Raw genomic sequence first — 17,273 nt, 5'->3', positions numbered from 1 at the left:
CATCCAAGCGAGGGATGGCGCACATTTGCGAAAGAACATCCTGCCTGCAAAGTACCACTCAGAGCATTTTATAGTCAGGTCGGGAATCAAACCTAGGTTAGATGGCTCAAAGGTAAATGCGCTCTCTACCTCTGCACCATCTTGTCAGACTACAGACATCAAATGCACATCGATCATTTTATGAAGATATGAGTGTGACACAAAATGACAAAACAATGGTGTTGTTTGTACACATGGAATACATTTTTAAATACCTTATCCTCTTCCTTTTTTCTCCTTTCCTGAAAAAAAATGAAAAACAAGAAAAAAAATCTTAAAACGACCTCTTCAAACATCAGCTTAGCACAAACTCAGCAAAAACAAGCATTCTGAGTATTGCGCTGCAACACATGTCCCCTACCAAAGTTCAAAGTGCCATAACTTTGTCAAAAATTATCGAATATGCAAATTTATGCACGGTTGATGCTGGTTTTCAAACTTGATCTGAGGTATGCTGAGACACGTGTGTCACGCCACGCCTCGTTGATAAGCCCGCAAGGTCGCTCCGTGGAGCGGCCTGCACGTATTGCACTGTGTGAATTATATAATTACCAACTCACGGTTTGAGGTACTAGCGATTCAAGAGATATGAATGAATTCACATATCCATTTTTTAAAAATATTTTCGTTTAATTAACGATATCTGCCAAACCACGTGCCCTATCGCAAATTCCAAAAGGATATTTTAGTAGACTGACATGCTGAACAGATGTGTGAAGTTTCCCCTCGATTGGATCAAAAATGAGGGAGGAGCTCGGTTTTAAAGGTTCATGCTTAAAACGTCATAACTCTGAAACCATGTGACGCATGCCGTCATGCTCGCTGACGTTTTTGTTCGTCACGGGTATGCGATTCTGCCTGCAAAGTTTGGCCTCGATCTGTTCAGCCGTTGCAGAGAAAAAGGGGTTTTCGTGTTTTCACGAAAAAGAATATGGCGGTGTGACCGGTGACGTCATAATTACCATTAAAATATTCTACAGACCGAGTCCCCCCTAAGGTGAAAATTTGATCTCAATCGGTCCTATTATTGCAGAGAAAATCTTTTTTAAAGGAAATTAAAACTTAAAATAGCACTGAGTTAAAGATCATCAGAATTATCAGAATTCCCAAAGTTCAAAGTGCCATAACTTTGTCAAAAATGATCGAAACGTCATGAAGTTCGAACTTGATCTGTAACTTATCATGAGGAAACCATGTGCCAAGTTTGAAATCATTAGCATCAAGCGTTTAGAAAAAAAGTCCGGAAAACTGTTCTTTGCGTGACGGACTGACAGACTGACAGACTGACGGACTGACAGACGGAGGGATGGCGTGCAAACCTATAGTCCCCTCCGGTGTACACCGGTAGGGGATTAATAAAGTACAACTCAAACCAGATGGACTAATAACTATTAAATAACGATTGGATGACGTGTAATGACAATTGTGCCACCATGTTTGGCAGGCCGTAACCCATCAAAATGAAGTGACGTAGTTCGGATGATAGCAAGTTACAAGGGTTGGGGATGATAGCTGGCATTGCTTGAACAAGCAAGAAAGAGCAATCAGAGATTGCAAACCCTCGACAGGATGTGTTTCAGAGGTTTTAAGGCTTTTGTGTTAAAATAAATATGGCGGCTGAACCACGTGACCGATGTCGTCATCATTTATTTTTTTTCTCCACCAATTTATTCCTAGATTATGCTCAAGAAATTTGATCTTGATCAGATGAAGTTTTGTACTTGTCAAATTATGACGTCATAATGGAGGTACTATGTGTGGGCTATGACATCATCATTAACAGATGTTATTCCACATGGAGAGTTCTTTACAATGAGCCATGTCTTGATTTTTTCTATGCAGCGCTTTCGGAGACATCGAGGTGCAAAGTGTTTCGGTTTTTCCAAGATGGCGGCCGAACCCCTTGACCTATGACGTCATAATTATCATTCAAAAATTCTCCAGGTGGAGTTGCACCTCTGGTGAAAATTTCCTGTCAATCGGACCAACGGTTGCAGAGAAAATCATATTGATTTTGTGCGGACAAACAAACAGACAAACAGACAAACGGACTCAAATGCAATACCCTCTCCTCAGGCGAGGGTAATAACTAATGCATTAAATTTGTATTCATCCAATTTTGTAAGGTGCAGGAACACTAATTCACAGGATGAAATTGTACTTACCTGTTCAGGAGTCGCTTGGTATATACCGGAATTACGAATGGGAAAATATAAGGAGCAACGCAAGTGGACACCACGAGGCAGCCCATAGAGTTCAGCAAGCTGAGCACGACCTTCTTTATCCATCGTAGTTCCTTCATAGATACAAAATAAGAAAACAACAAATACAGATACATTCAAAGTACACCACCCCCATGCCAAATAAATAAACAACATCCTCCAGCACGCGGCATTCCCAGGGTGCCTTCGCCCAGCGATACCGCCGTGCAGCACATAGACTATATTGGGAGGGAGAGGTGTACAGTCATTGATTAATTGCAAAACTAAAATAAATAAATAATAATCGTAAAATAATTAATTCAATTGACTTTTTAATCAATTGACTGATAGCATAACCAAACCACCAGTGTTTCATCCAAAGCTGCAACTTTTTGAAAAATAATTACATTAATAAATATAAATAAATAAACAAATAAATAAGAAGCCATAATGCAGAGCACGATACTTGCAAAACCCACCCCCCGCCCCCCAAGAAAAGGTTGCCATTGATCCATCAAATTTTGCATTTGATCGAGATTAAAATTGACGATCTTGATCAAAGCTCGGGTCAACAGGATGAAAATTGATGGTTTTTCAGATGAAAATTGATGATTTTAGTAGTTTGACCTAGAGTTGACCTTTGACCTCAATAATAGCTGGTTTCCCAATTCAGTGAGGCAATATGCAAATGCTGTTCTATTTTCAAGTCAATCGGATGAAAATTGAGGATTTCGGTAGTTTGACCTATAGTTGACCTTTGACCTTTTGACCTCAATAATAGCTGGTTTCCCAATTTAGTGACTCGATGTGCAAATGCTGTTCTATTCTCAAGTCAATCTGATGAAAAATGGCGATTTTAGAAATTCGACCTTCAGATGACCTTTGACCTCAAAATCAATAGGCTTCTCAATTGTGATGACCGCTACGACTTGGTGAAGGTTCATGACGATCGGTTTAGATTTGTGACCTGCAGGCGAGTGCCAAACAGACAAACATCACGTTTGTCTGACAGACAGAATAACAAACATAACCGACGAATATACTTGAAAAATCTTCGATTTTGCAAGTAAAGATCCTCCCACCTTTACCCCTCCTTTTCGCGTGACCGCACTGTGGTCACAATCTGCGACAAAATCCAATAACGGGCATATTAGGAAACACATTTCATGCATTATTAAAAGATTAACTCGACACCTCCAATCCACGACAGCTTCCATCACGGTGATATCAAAATCAGCGGATTTGTCCCACAGTCAGATTGTTTAACCCCAATATGGGGCCATTCAATAATTACATAACGCCAATTGCTTCGTGAGGCGCATAGTGTGTGTGCTGCCAGGCTTGATGAAACCGTAACAATGATTTTCGTTCGATTTCTCTGGGTCCTTCGTCGTGAATAACACTCGACCCAAACAAAGCCAATGGAAATCTGGCGCAACAAACCTGGGCAGTGTATCATCAGCAGAGGCCCACAGACCTGATGTCGTAGACCCACCGGAAAATCAAGTTGACGGCCATATTATTTCGTCTGGCTGCCATGAGGGGTGGAATCAAACAACAAATGTGGGTGGGGTCTGGCAGCTGTCTGACCAGTGGCTGCACATTTCAAAAATCAACCCCCAATAATAATAACCACAACATCAACAACAACAACGTGGAGCTCTTGTACACTTGTGACGAAAACCATGGACAAGAAGCAAAAAAGCTAAATAAAAACTCAAATCTCGAAGAAAATTGGTCAAAGCCAAATGATGGCACGAACAGAACTCCATGTTAATTTTCATAAATCACAAAGCAATACAAAGCGGTATGAACAAAAAAAAATCTTACCATCTTTTTGCCATTCAGGGTCTGAAGGTACTGTTCAAAACTTATCCAAGGCCCAAAAACCACGGTCCCAATGAAGTAGATGTACCCCATGAACTGCACAGGAGAGGGAAGCCTTTCAAGTCGGCCACTGTCGATGTCGAATGCCAAGGAAACCGCTTTCATAACCACAAGCATCTGTGCCCCTACAGCAGTGCATGATAAATACAAGGAACCCAAGTCAAGAGCAATGACAGGAACGATTTTTAAGCAGTGAAGCCACTTCAATATTTGGCGAGGTTCTTCCTTATATCCTTCAAAAATGAAGAACCAACTTTCTCATCAATCGTGTTTCACTTTAAAGGGTTCTAAATAAAGGTAATTTGAAAGGTTAATTCCAAAGGTTAATTCCAAAGGGCAATTCCAAAGGGCAATTCCAAAGGGCAATTCCAAAGGGCAATTCCAAAGGGCAATTCCAAAGGGCAATTCCAAAGGGCAATTCCAAAGGGCAATTCCAAAGGGTAATTCCAAAGGGTAATTCCAAAGGGCAATTCCAAAGGGCAATTCCAAAGGGCAATTCCAAAGGGCAATTCCAAAGGGCAATTCCAAAGGGCAATTCCAAAGGGCAATTCCAAAGGGTAATTCCAAAGGGTAATTCTAAAGGGTAATTCTAAAGGGTAATTCCAAAGGGTAATTCCAACGGGTAATTCCAAAGGGCAATTCCAAAGGGCAATTCCAAAGGGCAATTCCAAAGGGTAATTCCAAAGGGTAATTCCAAAGGGCAATTCCAAAGGGCAATTCCAAAGGGCAATTCCAAAGGGTAATTCCAAAGGGTAATTCTAAAGGTTAATTCCAAAGGGTAATTCCAAAGGGTAATTCTAAAGGGTAATTCTAAAGGGTAATTCCAAAGGGTAATTCCAACGGGTAATCCCAAAGGGTAATTCTAAAGGGTAATTCCAAAGGGTAATTCCAAAAGTTAATTTCAATGGGTAATTCCAATGGGTAATTCCAAAGGGCAATTGCAAAGGGCAATTCCAAAGGGCAATTCCAAAGGGCAATTCCAAAGGGTAATTCTAAAGGGTAATTCCAAAGGGCAATTCCAAAGGGCAATTCCAAAGGGTAATTCTAAAGGGTAATTCCAAAGGGCAATTCCAAAGGGTAATTCCAAAGGGCAATTCTAAAGGGTAATTCCAAAGGGTAATTCTAAAGGTTAATTCCAAAGGGCAATTCCAAGGGGCAATTCCAAAGGGCAATTCCAAAGAGTAATTCCAAAGGGCAATTCCAAAGGGTAATTCCAAAGGGCAATTCCAAGGGGCAATTCCAAAGGGCAATTCCAAAGAGTAATTCCAAAGGGCAATTCCAAAGGGTAATTCCAAAGGTTAATTCTAAAAGGTAATTCCAAAGGGCAATTCCAAAGGGTAATTCCAAAGGACAATTCCAAAGGGTAATTCTAAAGGGTAATTTGAAAGGTTAATTCCAAAGGGCAATTCCAAAGGGTAATTCTAAAGGGTAATTTGAAAGGTTAATTCCAAAGGGCAATTCCAAGGGGCAATTCCAAAGGGCAATTCCAAAGGGCAATTCCAAAGAGTAATTCCAAAGGGCAATTCCAAAGGTTAATTCCAAAGGTTAATTCCATCTATCTATAATTCCAGTAATCTCTGTTTGTACGTTTGTACGTTTGTACGTTTGTTTGTCTGTGACCGCTGTTTCTCGACAACCACGGGTCCGATATACTTTTAACTTGCCAGGTATATTGCTGGGGACCCGAGGATGTGCCTTTTCAAGGTTTCATATTAATCGGACAAGTACTTACCGAGCGAGCTATGTCCAAAAAACGATTCAACCAATCAGCGAGCAGCGAGTTATCGCGTGTGCCGAACGTGCCGAACACACGCTGCCTCGGACGGCACATTTGAGAGCGTATTCATTTATTTCACGTTTGCAAACTATGTTGGCGCTATGTTGGCGTTAAACTATGTTTTAAAACTAATAAAAACGAATTTGCGATTCATTCGCTTTCCTGCGCGTTTGTGCACGCGATGGCGATTTCTTTACCAAACTCCGGAAGCCGTTCGCTTTGGACCAAACCATTTCATGTAAATAGAGGGGGGGGATATAATTTTAGATATAGATATAGTACGGGCAATGCCCTAGTAAGGGTAATTCCAAAGGGCAATTCCAAAGGACAATTCCAAAGGGTAATTCTAAAGGGTAATTTGAAAGGTTAATTCCAAAGGGCAATTCCAAGGGGCAATTCCAAGGGGCAATTCCAAGGGGCAATTCCAAAGGGCAATTCCAAAGAGTAATTCCAAAGGGCAATTCCAAAGGGCAATTCCAAAGGTTAATTCCAAAGGGCAATTCCAAAGGGCAATTCCAAAGGTTAATTCCAAAGGATAATTCCAAAGGGTAATTCCAAAGCGCAATTCCAAAGGGTAATTCCAAAGGACAATTCCAAAGGGTAATTCTAAAGGTCAATTCCAAGGGGCAATTCCAAAGGGCAATTCCAAAGAGTAATTCCAAAGGTTAATTCCAAAGGGCAATTCCAAAGGGTAATTCGAAAGGACAATTCCAAAGGGTAATTCTAAAGGGTAATTTGAAAGGTTAATTCCAAAGGGCAATTCCAAAGGGCAATTCCAAAGAGTAATTCCAAAGGGTAATTCCAAAGGGCAATTCCAAAGGGCAATTCCAAAGAGCAATTCCAAAGAGTAATTCCAAAGGGTAATTCCAAAGGGTAATTCCAAAGGGCAATTCCAAAGGGCAATTCCAAAGAGTAATTCCAAAGGGCAATTCCAAAGGGCAATTCTAAAGGGTAATTCCAAAGGGTAATTCCAAAGGGTAATTCCAAAGGGTAATTCCAAAGAGTAATTCCAAAGAGTAATTCCAAAGAGTAATTCCAAAGGGCAATTCCAAAGGGCAATTCCAAAGGGCAATTCTAAAGGGTAATTCCAAAGAGTAATTCCAAAGAGTAATTCCAAAGAGTAATTCCAAAGAGTAATTCCAAAGAGTAATTCCAAAGGGCAATTCCAAAGGGTAATTCCAAAGGGCAATTCCAAAGGGTAATACCAAAGGGTAATTCCAAAGAGTAATTCCAAAGAGTAATTCCAAAGGGCAATTCCAAAGGGCAATTCTAAAGGGTAATTCCAAAGGGTAATTCCAAAGAGTAATTCCAAAGGGCAATTCTAAAGGGTAATTCCAAAGGGTAATTCCAAAGGTTATTTCCAAAGGGCAATTCCAAGGGGCAATTCCAAAGGGCAATTCCAAAGAGTAATTCCAAAGGTTAATTCCAAAGGTTAATTCCAAAGGTTAATTCTAAAAGGTAATTCCAAAGGGCAATTCCAAAGGGTAATTCCAAAGGACAATTCCAAAGGGTAATTCTAAAGGGTAATTTGAAAGGTTAATTCCAAAGGGCAATTCCAAAGGGTAATTCTAAAGGGAAATTTGAAAGGTTAATTCCAAAGGGCAATTCCAAGGGGCAATTCCAAAGGGCAATTCCAAAGGGCAATTCCAAAGAGTAATTCCAAAGGGCAATTCCAAAGGGCAATTCCAAAGGTTAATTCCAAAGGTTAATTCCAAAGGTTAATTCCAAAGGGCAATTCCAAAGGGTAATTCTAAAGGGTAATTTGAAAGGTTAATTCCAAAGGGCAATTCCAAGGGGCAATTCCAAAGGGCAATTCCAAAGGGCAATTCCAAAGAGTAATTCCAAAGGGCAATTCCAAAGGTTAATTCCAAAGGTTAATTCCATAAGGGTAATTCCAAAGGGCAATTCCAAAGGACAATTCCAAAGGGCAATTCTAAAGGGTAATTTGAAAGGTTAATTCCAAAGGGCAATTCCAAGGGGCAATTCCAAGGGGCAATTCCAAGGGGCAATTCCAAGGGGCAATTCCAAAGGGCAATTCCAAAGAGTAATTCCAAAGGGCAATTCCAAAGGGCAATTCCAAAGGTTAATTCCAAAGGGCAATTCCAAAGGGCAATTCCAAAGGTTAATTCCAAAGGATAATTCCAAAGGGTAATTCCAAAGCGCAATTCCAAAGGGTAATTCCAAAGGACAATTCCAAAGGGTAATTCTAAAGGTCAATTCCAAGGGGCAATTCCAAAGGGCAATTCCAAAGAGTAATTCCAAAGGTTAATTCCAAAGGGCAATTCCAAAGGGTAATTCGAAAGGACAATTCCAAAGGGTAATTCTAAAGGGTAATTTGAAAGGTTAATTCCAAAGGGCAATTCCAAAGGGCAATTCCAAAGAGTAATTCCAAAGGGTAATTCCAAAGGGCAATTCCAAAGGGTAATTCCAAAGAGTAATTCCAAAGAGTAATTCCAAAGGGTAATTCCAAAGGGTAATTCCAAAGGGCAATTCCAAAGGGCAATTCCAAAGAGTAATTCCAAAGGGCAATTCCAAAGGGCAATTCTAAAGGGTAATTCCAAAGGGTAATTCCAAAGGGTAATTCCAAAGAGTAATTCCAAAGAGTAATTCCAAAGAGTAATTCCAAAGGGCAATTCCAAAGGGCAATTCCAAAGGGCAATTCTAAAGGGTAATTCCAAAGAGTAATTCCAAAGAGTAATTCCAAAGAGTAATTCCAAAGAGTAATTCCAAAGGGCAATTCCAAAGGGTAATTCCAAAGGGCAATTCCAAAGGGTAATACCAAAGGGTAATTCCAAAGAGTAATTCCAAAGAGTAATTCCAAAGGGCAATTCCAAAGGGCAATTCTAAAGGGTAATTCCAAAGGGTAATTCCAAAGAGTAATTCCAAAGGGCAATTCTAAAGGGTAATTCCAAAGGGTAATTCCAAAGGTTATTTCCAAAGGGCAATTCCAAGGGGCAATTCCAAAGGGCAATTCCAAAGAGTAATTCCAAAGGTTAATTCCAAAGGTTAATTCCAAAGGTTAATTCTAAAGGTTAATTCTAAAGGTTAATTCTAAAAGGTAATTCCAAAGGGCAATTCCAAAGGGTAATTCCAAAGGACAATTCCAAAGGGTAATTCTAAAGGGTAATTTGAAAGGTTAATTCCAAAGGGCAATTCCAAAGGGTAATTCTAAAGGGTAATTTGAAAGGTTAATTCCAAAGGGCAATTCCAAGGGGCAATTCCAAAGGGCAATTCCAAAGGGCAATTCCAAAGAGTAATTCCAAAGGGCAATTCCAAAGGGCAATTCCAAAGGTTAATTCCAAAGGTTAATTCCAAAGGTTAATTCCATAAGGGTAATTCCAAAGGGCAATTCCAAAGGACAATTCCAAAGGGCAATTCCAAAGGGTAATTCTAAAGGGTAATTTGAAAGGTTAATTCCAAAGGGCAATTCCAAGGGGCAATTCCAAGGGGCAATTCCAAGGGGCAATTCCAAAGGGCAATTCCAAAGAGTAATTCCAAAGAGTAATTCCAAAGGGCAATTCCAAAGGGCAATTCCAAAGGGCAATTCCAAAGGGCAATTCCAAAGGGCAATTCCAAAGGGCAATTCCAAAGGTTAATTCCAAAGGTTAATTCCAAAGGGTAATTCCAAAGGGCAATTCCAAGGGGCAATTCCAAAGGGCAATTCCAAAGAGTAATTCCAAAGGTTAATTCCAAAGGGCAATTCCAAAGGGTAATTCCAAAGGGCAATTCCAAAGGGCAATTCCAAAGGGTAATTCCAAAGGGTAATTCTAAAGGGTAATTTGAAAGGTTAATTCCAAAGGGCAATTCCAAAGAGTAATTCCAAAGGGTAATTCCAAAGGGCAATTCCAAAGGGCAATTCCAAAGGTTAATTCCAAAGGGTAATTCCAAAGGGTAATTCCAAAGGGCAATTCCAAAGGGTAATTCCAAAGGGTAATTCTAAAGGGTAACTTGAAAGGTTAATTCCAAAGGGCAATTCCAAAGAGTAATTCCAAAGGGTAATTCCAAAGGGTAATTCTAAAGGGCAATTCCAAAGGGTAATTCTAAAGGGTAATTTGAAAGGTTAATTCCAAAGGGCAATTCCAAAGAGTAATTCCAAAGGTTAATTCCAAAGGGCAATTCCAAAGGGCAATTCCAAAGGGTAATTCCAAAGGGTAATTCCAAAGGGTAATTCCAAAGGGCAATTCCAAAGGGTAATTCCAAAGGGCAATTCCAAAGGGTAATTCCAAAGGGTATTTCCAAAGGGCAATTCCAAAGGGTAATTCCAAAGGGTAATTCCAAAGGGTAATTCCAAAGGGCAATTCCAAAGGGCAATTCCAAAGGGTGATTCTAAAGGGTAATTCCAAAGGGTAATTCCAAAGGGTAATTCCAAAGGGCAATTCTAAAGGGTGATTCTAAAGGGCGATTCTAAAGGGTAATTCCAAAGGGCGATTCCAAAGGGCGATTCCAAAGGGCGATTCCAAAGGGCAATTCCAAAGGGTGATTCTAAAGGGCGATTCTAAAGGGTAATTCCAAAGGGCGATTCCAAAGGGCGATTCCAAAGGGCGATTCCAAAGGGCAATTCCAAAGGGTAATTCCAAAGGGTGATTCCAAAGGGCGATTTTAAAGGGCGATTTTAAAGGGTATTTCTAAAGGAGATTTATAAATGGTTCTATAGGGTATTTCTAATAGGTTTCGTTCGTTTCTACAGTTCAACAGTTCACAATTCAACAACAAGAAAGAGCAATCAGAGATTGCAGACCCTTGCCAGGATGTTTGTGAGGTGTATTTTATGGGGTGTTTTTGTACATTCTTTCATTATTTTATACAACCCCACTTTCATCAGACACGAGTAACACATCACGACCCCATATACAACTTAATTCAGTATTAACACATCACGACCCCATATACAACTTAATTCAGTATTAACACATCACGACCCCATATACAACTTAATTCAGTATTAACACATCACGACCCCATATACAACTTAATTCAGTATTAACACATCACGACCCCATATACAACTTAATTCAGTATTGTATTTTTAATATTCAGTATATATATTTTTAACGAGGCTGTCCTCAGGGTCTTTTGTCATTTTCATTTTTCATTTTTTGTCATTTTTCAGGTTACATCTCTGAGAGAAGAAAAAAAAACATGACACCTTTGCTTTGCTACCTGTGTAAGGTGCGTGGAGGGTGAAGTACCAACCGAGAATGAAGGTGTGGAGGTTGAAAGAGGTGACAGTAAGGGAGGCATTAAAAGAGAGGCTGAGTAGGGTAGAGGATGATGTGGTTGAGCTTGAAAGTGTTTGGATGTCAATGAAAGATAGTCTGTTGGGCGCCGTTGGTGAGGTATGTGGATGGACAAAAGGACCACCGAGGCACTCGGAAACATGGTGGTGGGATGATGAAGTTGGAAAGAGGATTGACGAGAAGAGGAAGAAGTTCAAGGAGTGGCAGAAGGCGAAGGGTACGGGAGCAGAAACAGCAGAGCATGAAAGTTATAAGGCAGCCAGGAAGGCTGCAAAGAAAGAGGTAGCAAAGGTGCAGGAGGTATGTAGGAGAATGTTTGGAGAACGCTTGGATTCGGAAGAGGGTCAAAGAGTGGTATTCAGGATCGCAAAGCAGATAGCGAAAGAGAGGTGTGATGTGATGGGGGTGAGTTGCTTGAAGGATGAAGTGGGACAAATCGTTGTGGACCCAGATGGATTTTTTTTTTTTTTTGTATACAAGATCGAGGCTCGTGAAAGAGCGAACATTAATCACACAAAAGTCAAACCGATACATAAAACACAAAATAAAGGGAGCAGTAGACAAGATGGGGGGAGAGGGGGAAGGACACAAACACAACATTTGAGAGCAGGGACATCGAGAGAACTGTGGGAGGGAGAGGGCTTGGGGGGAGGTGGGAGAGGTATAAAACATATGAACACTGCAAGGACTTCCAGGAAAGAAGTTGGAATTTCAAAAAAGTGTATATGGGGTGAATTAGCGGGGGTAGAAAAGATCAAGGTTTTGGATGGGGGAAGATAAGAGATGGTGGTGAACAGATGTTTTTAATACCTGGAGGGAGGAGTGGGATTGAAGGGAGTGAGGGAGTTTGCTCCAGAGGTAGGAGAAAAGAGGAATGAAAGAGTGAAGGTGAGCAGAGTCTTGATTTTGGCAGTTTAACCATAACAGGGTTGCTGGCAGATCTTGTGCGACCTGTAGGAATATTTGTGGGACAGAGCCCAGAGAGAGCTGGGGGGGCAAGGCTGGAGAGGAGTCGGTGGAAGATGGAAAGACCACCAACCTGCCTGCGGTGATTAAGTGAAAGGCCCTCGGAGATAGCTTCATCACGGGAGATTCCAATGATTCTGAACGCTTTGGTTTCGACAGTGTGAAGCCGAGCTAGGTGTGAGGCAGGAGCACCGGCCCATAGGGGAGAACAGTATTCCATTGAGCTGCGGATGAAAGCCTTGTATGTGGTGAGGAGCTCAGGTGTGCCAAGGAAGGACTTCGCACGACGGAGGATGCCCAGTCGGCGACTGGCTTTGGAGGCCAGCTTGGAAATGTGGTTTTCCCAAGAAAGATCATGGGAGATAGTGAGACCCAAAAGGTTGAGCGACAGAACTTCTTGGAGAGGATTGTTGAGAAAGTAGATGGGAGGGTTGTCCAGTCGGTATTTTCGGAGAGACATCGTAAGAGTGTGAGATTTGTCAGGATTGAAAGACATGTTCCACTTGTTAATTAAAGGAATATGGAAGAGATATATGGAAATGCTGTTGAATGCAAAGAATGAATGGGATGGCAACATCGAGAGTAACCCAGTTTTAGGACCGGCAGAGAAGATAACTGAGAAGGAAGTTGAGGAAGCGATAAAAGCAATGAAGAGTAGAAAAGCGGGAGGGCCAACGGGAGTTGTGGGAGATACAGTGCATTCAGAAAGTATTCAGACCCCTTCACTTTTTTCACATTTTGTTATGTTGCAGCCTTATGCTGAAATCGTTTAAATTCATTTTTTCCCTCATCAATCTACACTCAATACCCCATAATGACAAAGAGAAAACAGGATTTTAGAAAGTTTTGCAAATTTATTAAAAAGAAAAAACTGAAATATCACATTTACATAAGTATTCAGACCCTTTGCTGTGACACTTGAAATTTAGCTCAGGTGCCTCCCATTTCTCTTGATCATCTTTGAGATGTTTCTACACCTTGGTTGGAGTCCACCTGTGGTAAATTCAATTGATTGGACATGATTTGGAAAGGCACACACCTGTCTATACAAGGTCTCACAGCTGACGATGCATATCAGAGCAAAAACCAAGCCATGATGTCGAAGGAACTGCCTGCAGAGCTCAGAGACAGGATTGTGTCGAGGCACAGATCTGGGGAAGCCCACAAAAAATCTCTGCTGCATTGAAGGATCCCAAGAGCACAGTGGCCTCCATAATTCCTAAATGGAAGAAGTTTGGAACAATTAGGACTCTTCCTAGAGCTGGGGCCGCCCGGCCAAACTGAGCAATCGGGGGAGAAGGGCCTTGGTAAGAGAGGTGACCAAGAACCCGATGGTCACTCTGGCTGAGCTCCAGAGATCCTGTGTGGAGATTGGAGAAACTTCCAGAAGGACAACCATCACTGCAACACTCCACCGATCTGGGCTTTATGGCAGAGTGGCCAGACGGAAGCCTCTCCTCAGTGAAAGACACATGAAAGCCGCTTGGAGTTTGCAAAAAGCACCTAAAGGACTCTCAGACTGTGAGAAACAAGATTCTGTGGGATTAGAGAGGGACTCATGAGATTAGAGAGGGACTCATGAGATTAGAGAGGGACTCATGAGATTAGAGAGGGACTCATGAGATTAGAGAGGGACTCATGAGATTAGAGAGGGACTCATGAGATTAGAGAGGGACTCATGAGATTAGAGAGGGACTCATGAGATTAGAGAGGGACTCATGAGATTAGAGAGGGACTGATGAGGTTAGAGAGGGACTTATGATGTTAGAGAGGGACTGATGATGTTAGAGAGACTCTGATGATGTTAGAGAGGGACTGATGATGTTAGAGAGGGACTGATGATGTTAGAGAGGGACTGATGATGTTAGAGAGGGACTGATGATGTTAGAGAGGGACTGATGATGTTAGAGAGGGACTGATGATGTTAGAGAGGGACTGATGATGTTAGAGAGGGACTGATGATGTTAGAGAGGGACTGATGATGTTAGAGAGGGACTGATGAAATTATAGAGGGACTGATTAGATTACAGAGGGACTGATTAGATTACAGAGGGACTGATTAGATTACAGAGGGACTGATTAGATTACAGAGGGACTGATTAGATTGCAGAGGGACTGATGAGATTGGAGAGGTGCTGATGAAATTAGAGAGGGACTAATGAGATTAGAGTAGGCCTGATGAAATTAGAGAGGGACTGATGAGATTAGAGAGGGACTGATGAGATTAGAGAGGGACTGATGAGATTAGAGTAGGCCTGATGAAATTAGGGAGGGACTGATGAGATTAGAGAGGGACTGATGAGATTAGAGAGGAACTGATGAAATTGAGTTATTAGAATTACTAGCGCGACTCGGCGTGCTCCGCGCGCCTCACCACACGTCATTTCAGAGGGATAGGCATCTTCAACCATTTAGGTGTCTTTTGGGTATTTTGTGTCTTCATGGTGTTTTGGGTCTTCAGGGTCTTTTGGATCCTCTGGGCCTTTATGGGTATTTTGGGTCTTTGGGGTGTTTTGGGTCTTCAAGGTCTTTTGGGTCTTCATGGTCTTTTGTTTCCTCTGGGTCTTTAAGAGTCTTTGGGGCATTTTGGTTCTTTGGGGGGTATTTAAGGGTATCTGGGTCTGAAGGGTATTTAAGGGTCTTTGGTGGTTTCAGGGTATCTGGGTCTAAAGGGTATTTAAGGGTCTTTGGTGGTTTCAGGGTGTTTTGGGTCTTCGAGGTCTTTGGGTCGACCGGGTCTTTTGGGTCTATTGGGTCTTTTGGGTCTTTTGGGTATTCGGGGTGTTTTGGGTCTTCGGGGTGTTTTGGGTCTTCAGGGTCTTTTTGGGTCTTCAAGGTGTGTTGGGTCTTTGGGGTGTGTTGGTTCTTTGGGGTATTTTGGGTCATTGTGTCTTTTGGGTCTTCGGTGTCTTTTGGGTCTTCAGGGCCTTTGGGGTCTTTGGGGTCTTCAGGGAATTTTGGGTCTTAAGGGTCTTTTGATTCCTCTGGGTATTTAGGGGTCTTTGGATCTTTTTGGGTCTTCAATGCCATTTGGGTCTTCAGGGTATTTTGGATCCTCTGGGCCTTTAAGGGTATTTTGGGTCTTTAGGGTGTTTTGGGTCTTTAGGGTGTTTTGGGTCTTCAAACTCTTTGGGTCTTCAGGGTGTTTTGGGTCTTCAGGGTGTTTTGGGTCTTCAGGGTGTTTTGGGTCTTCAGGGTCTTTGGGGTCTTCAGGGTATTTTGGGTCTTCAGGGTATTTTGGGTATTCAGGGGTCTTGGTGGTCTTAAGGGTCTTGGGGGAATTAAAGGGTCATCAAAGGTCTGAGGGGTCTCAGCAGTCTAAACATAATTAAGAGGGTTAATTAAAAGGGTGTTCATTTTATTTGAAGAAGAAGAAGACGTTTTAGTCGCATATAAACATAACGACATAACCATATACGTTTGCTCTATTTTAATAAGAATTAGAAGCAGTATCAGAACAAATGACAAATATGTCAAACACTAAAAATCACTCAAAACAAAACAGAAATTTAACGTTTACGCCTGTAGAAAGTTTTTTTTAAATGTAAAAAGGACGGTTATCACAAGGCAAACAAAATAAGATGTCACAGCTCACCTCGCATCCTGTGCCAATTCAGAGCATCTACCATGTGCATCTCCCTGGAAAGGAATGAGAACAGATGCATGGATGAGGCTGTGCAAATAACTAGTGAAAAAGACACACGTGCATGCATGTACGCACACATGATGCATGGATGAGGCCGTGCAACTAACAAGGGAAAAAGACACACGTGCATGCATGTATGCACACATGATGCATGAATGAGGCCGTGCAAATAACTAGTGAAAAAGACACACGTCCATGCATGTATGCACACATGATGCATGGATGAGGCCGTGCAACTAACAAGGGGAAAAGACACACGTGCATGCATGTATGCACACATGATGCATGGATGAGGACGTGCAACTAACAAGGGAAAAAGACACAGGTGCATGCATGTATGCACACATGATGCATGAATGAGGCCATGCAAATAACAAAGTGAAAAAGACACAAGTGCATACATGTACGCACACATTATGCATGGATGAGGCCGTGCAACTAACAAAGGAAAAAGACACAAGTGCATGCATGTCTGCACACATGATGCATGGATGAGGCCATGCAAATAACTAGGGAAAAAGACACACGTGCATCCATGTACGCACACATTATGCATGGATGAGGCCGTGCAACTAACAAAGGAAAAAGACACAAGTGCATGCATGTCTGCACACATGATGCATGAATGAGGCCATGCAAATAACTAGTGGAAAAGACAAGTGCATGCATGTATGCACACATGATGCATGAATGAGGCCGTGCAAATAACTAGTGAAAAAGACACACGTCCATGCATGTATGCACACATGATGCATGGATGAGGCCGTGCAAATAACTAGTGAAAAAGACACACGTGCATGCATGTATGCACACATGATGCATGGATGAGGACGTGCAAATAACTAGTGTAAAAGACACACGTGCATGTATGTACGCACACATGATGCATGGATGAGGCAGTGCAAATAACTGGTTCCTTGAGATCGGTTGGCTGTTTTTGGACTCTGTCGAATTCCTCAAAGATAATTACTCCCGGTAGTTTTGTCAACTTCTTGCTGTTTATTTTGCTGTCTGTGTTTACTGTATGCTTCGGTTTTTAGCTCACCTGGAACGAAGTTCTGGGGAGCTTATGTGATGGTGTGTCGTCTGTCCGTCAGTACGTACATCCGCAAACACTTGCAACTTCTTCTCCGAAACCGCTGATGGGATTGTGACCAATCTTGGCACAAATGATATTTGTTACAGTCATGGCCAAAAATATTGGCACCTTTGCACTTTTTTCAAATAACTCACAATTTTCTCTAAAAAGAAGTTGAAATTGACAAAAGTATTTTGTCTCCACAATTCTTTATTTCACCGTTAATATTACAGAACCTTTGTTTTTTAATCAGAACTTAATATATCATTTTAAATTAGGAAATAAAAAGAAATGGCATTGACAAAATTATTGACACCCTAGAATTAACATTTGGTAGTACAGACTTTGGACAAAATAACTGCAGTCAAGCGCTTCCTATAGCCATGAATGAGCTTCCTCCACCTCTCTACTGGCAGTTTGACCCACTCTACTTGTGCAAACT

General features: G+C 41.5%; 1 protein-coding gene across 3 annotated transcripts in view; it reads right to left on the bottom strand.

Annotated features, from left to right (window-relative positions):
- PORCN (porcupine O-acyltransferase) overlaps positions 1 to 17,273 on the bottom strand; it is an 81,586-nt gene that overhangs the window by 52,177 nt on the left and 12,136 nt on the right. For all 3 annotated transcript variants that reach the window (XR_013621029.1, XM_068133398.2, XM_068133399.2), the window contains exons 4-7: positions 15,703 to 15,746; positions 4,071 to 4,252; positions 2,205 to 2,335; positions 255 to 281 (exon numbers count right to left, since the gene is read on the bottom strand). Coding sequence is in view for 2 of the 3 variants with exons in the window: in XM_068133398.2 (XP_067989499.2) it covers positions 255 to 281; positions 2,205 to 2,335; positions 4,071 to 4,252; positions 15,703 to 15,746 (384 nt within the window). In the remaining variant the exon portion in view is untranslated. The remainder of the gene's footprint in view (positions 1 to 254; positions 282 to 2,204; positions 2,336 to 4,070; positions 4,253 to 15,702; positions 15,747 to 17,273) is intronic.

Source organism: Myxine glutinosa, chromosome 12 (genome assembly GCF_964187855.1).
Source record: "Myxine glutinosa chromosome 12, kmMyxGlut1.1, whole genome shotgun sequence".
Classification (NCBI taxonomy): domain Eukaryota; kingdom Metazoa; phylum Chordata; class Myxini; order Myxiniformes; family Myxinidae; genus Myxine; species Myxine glutinosa.
Note: the sequence above shows the minus strand (reverse complement) of the source record. Positions and strands in the feature narration are given on the sequence as shown.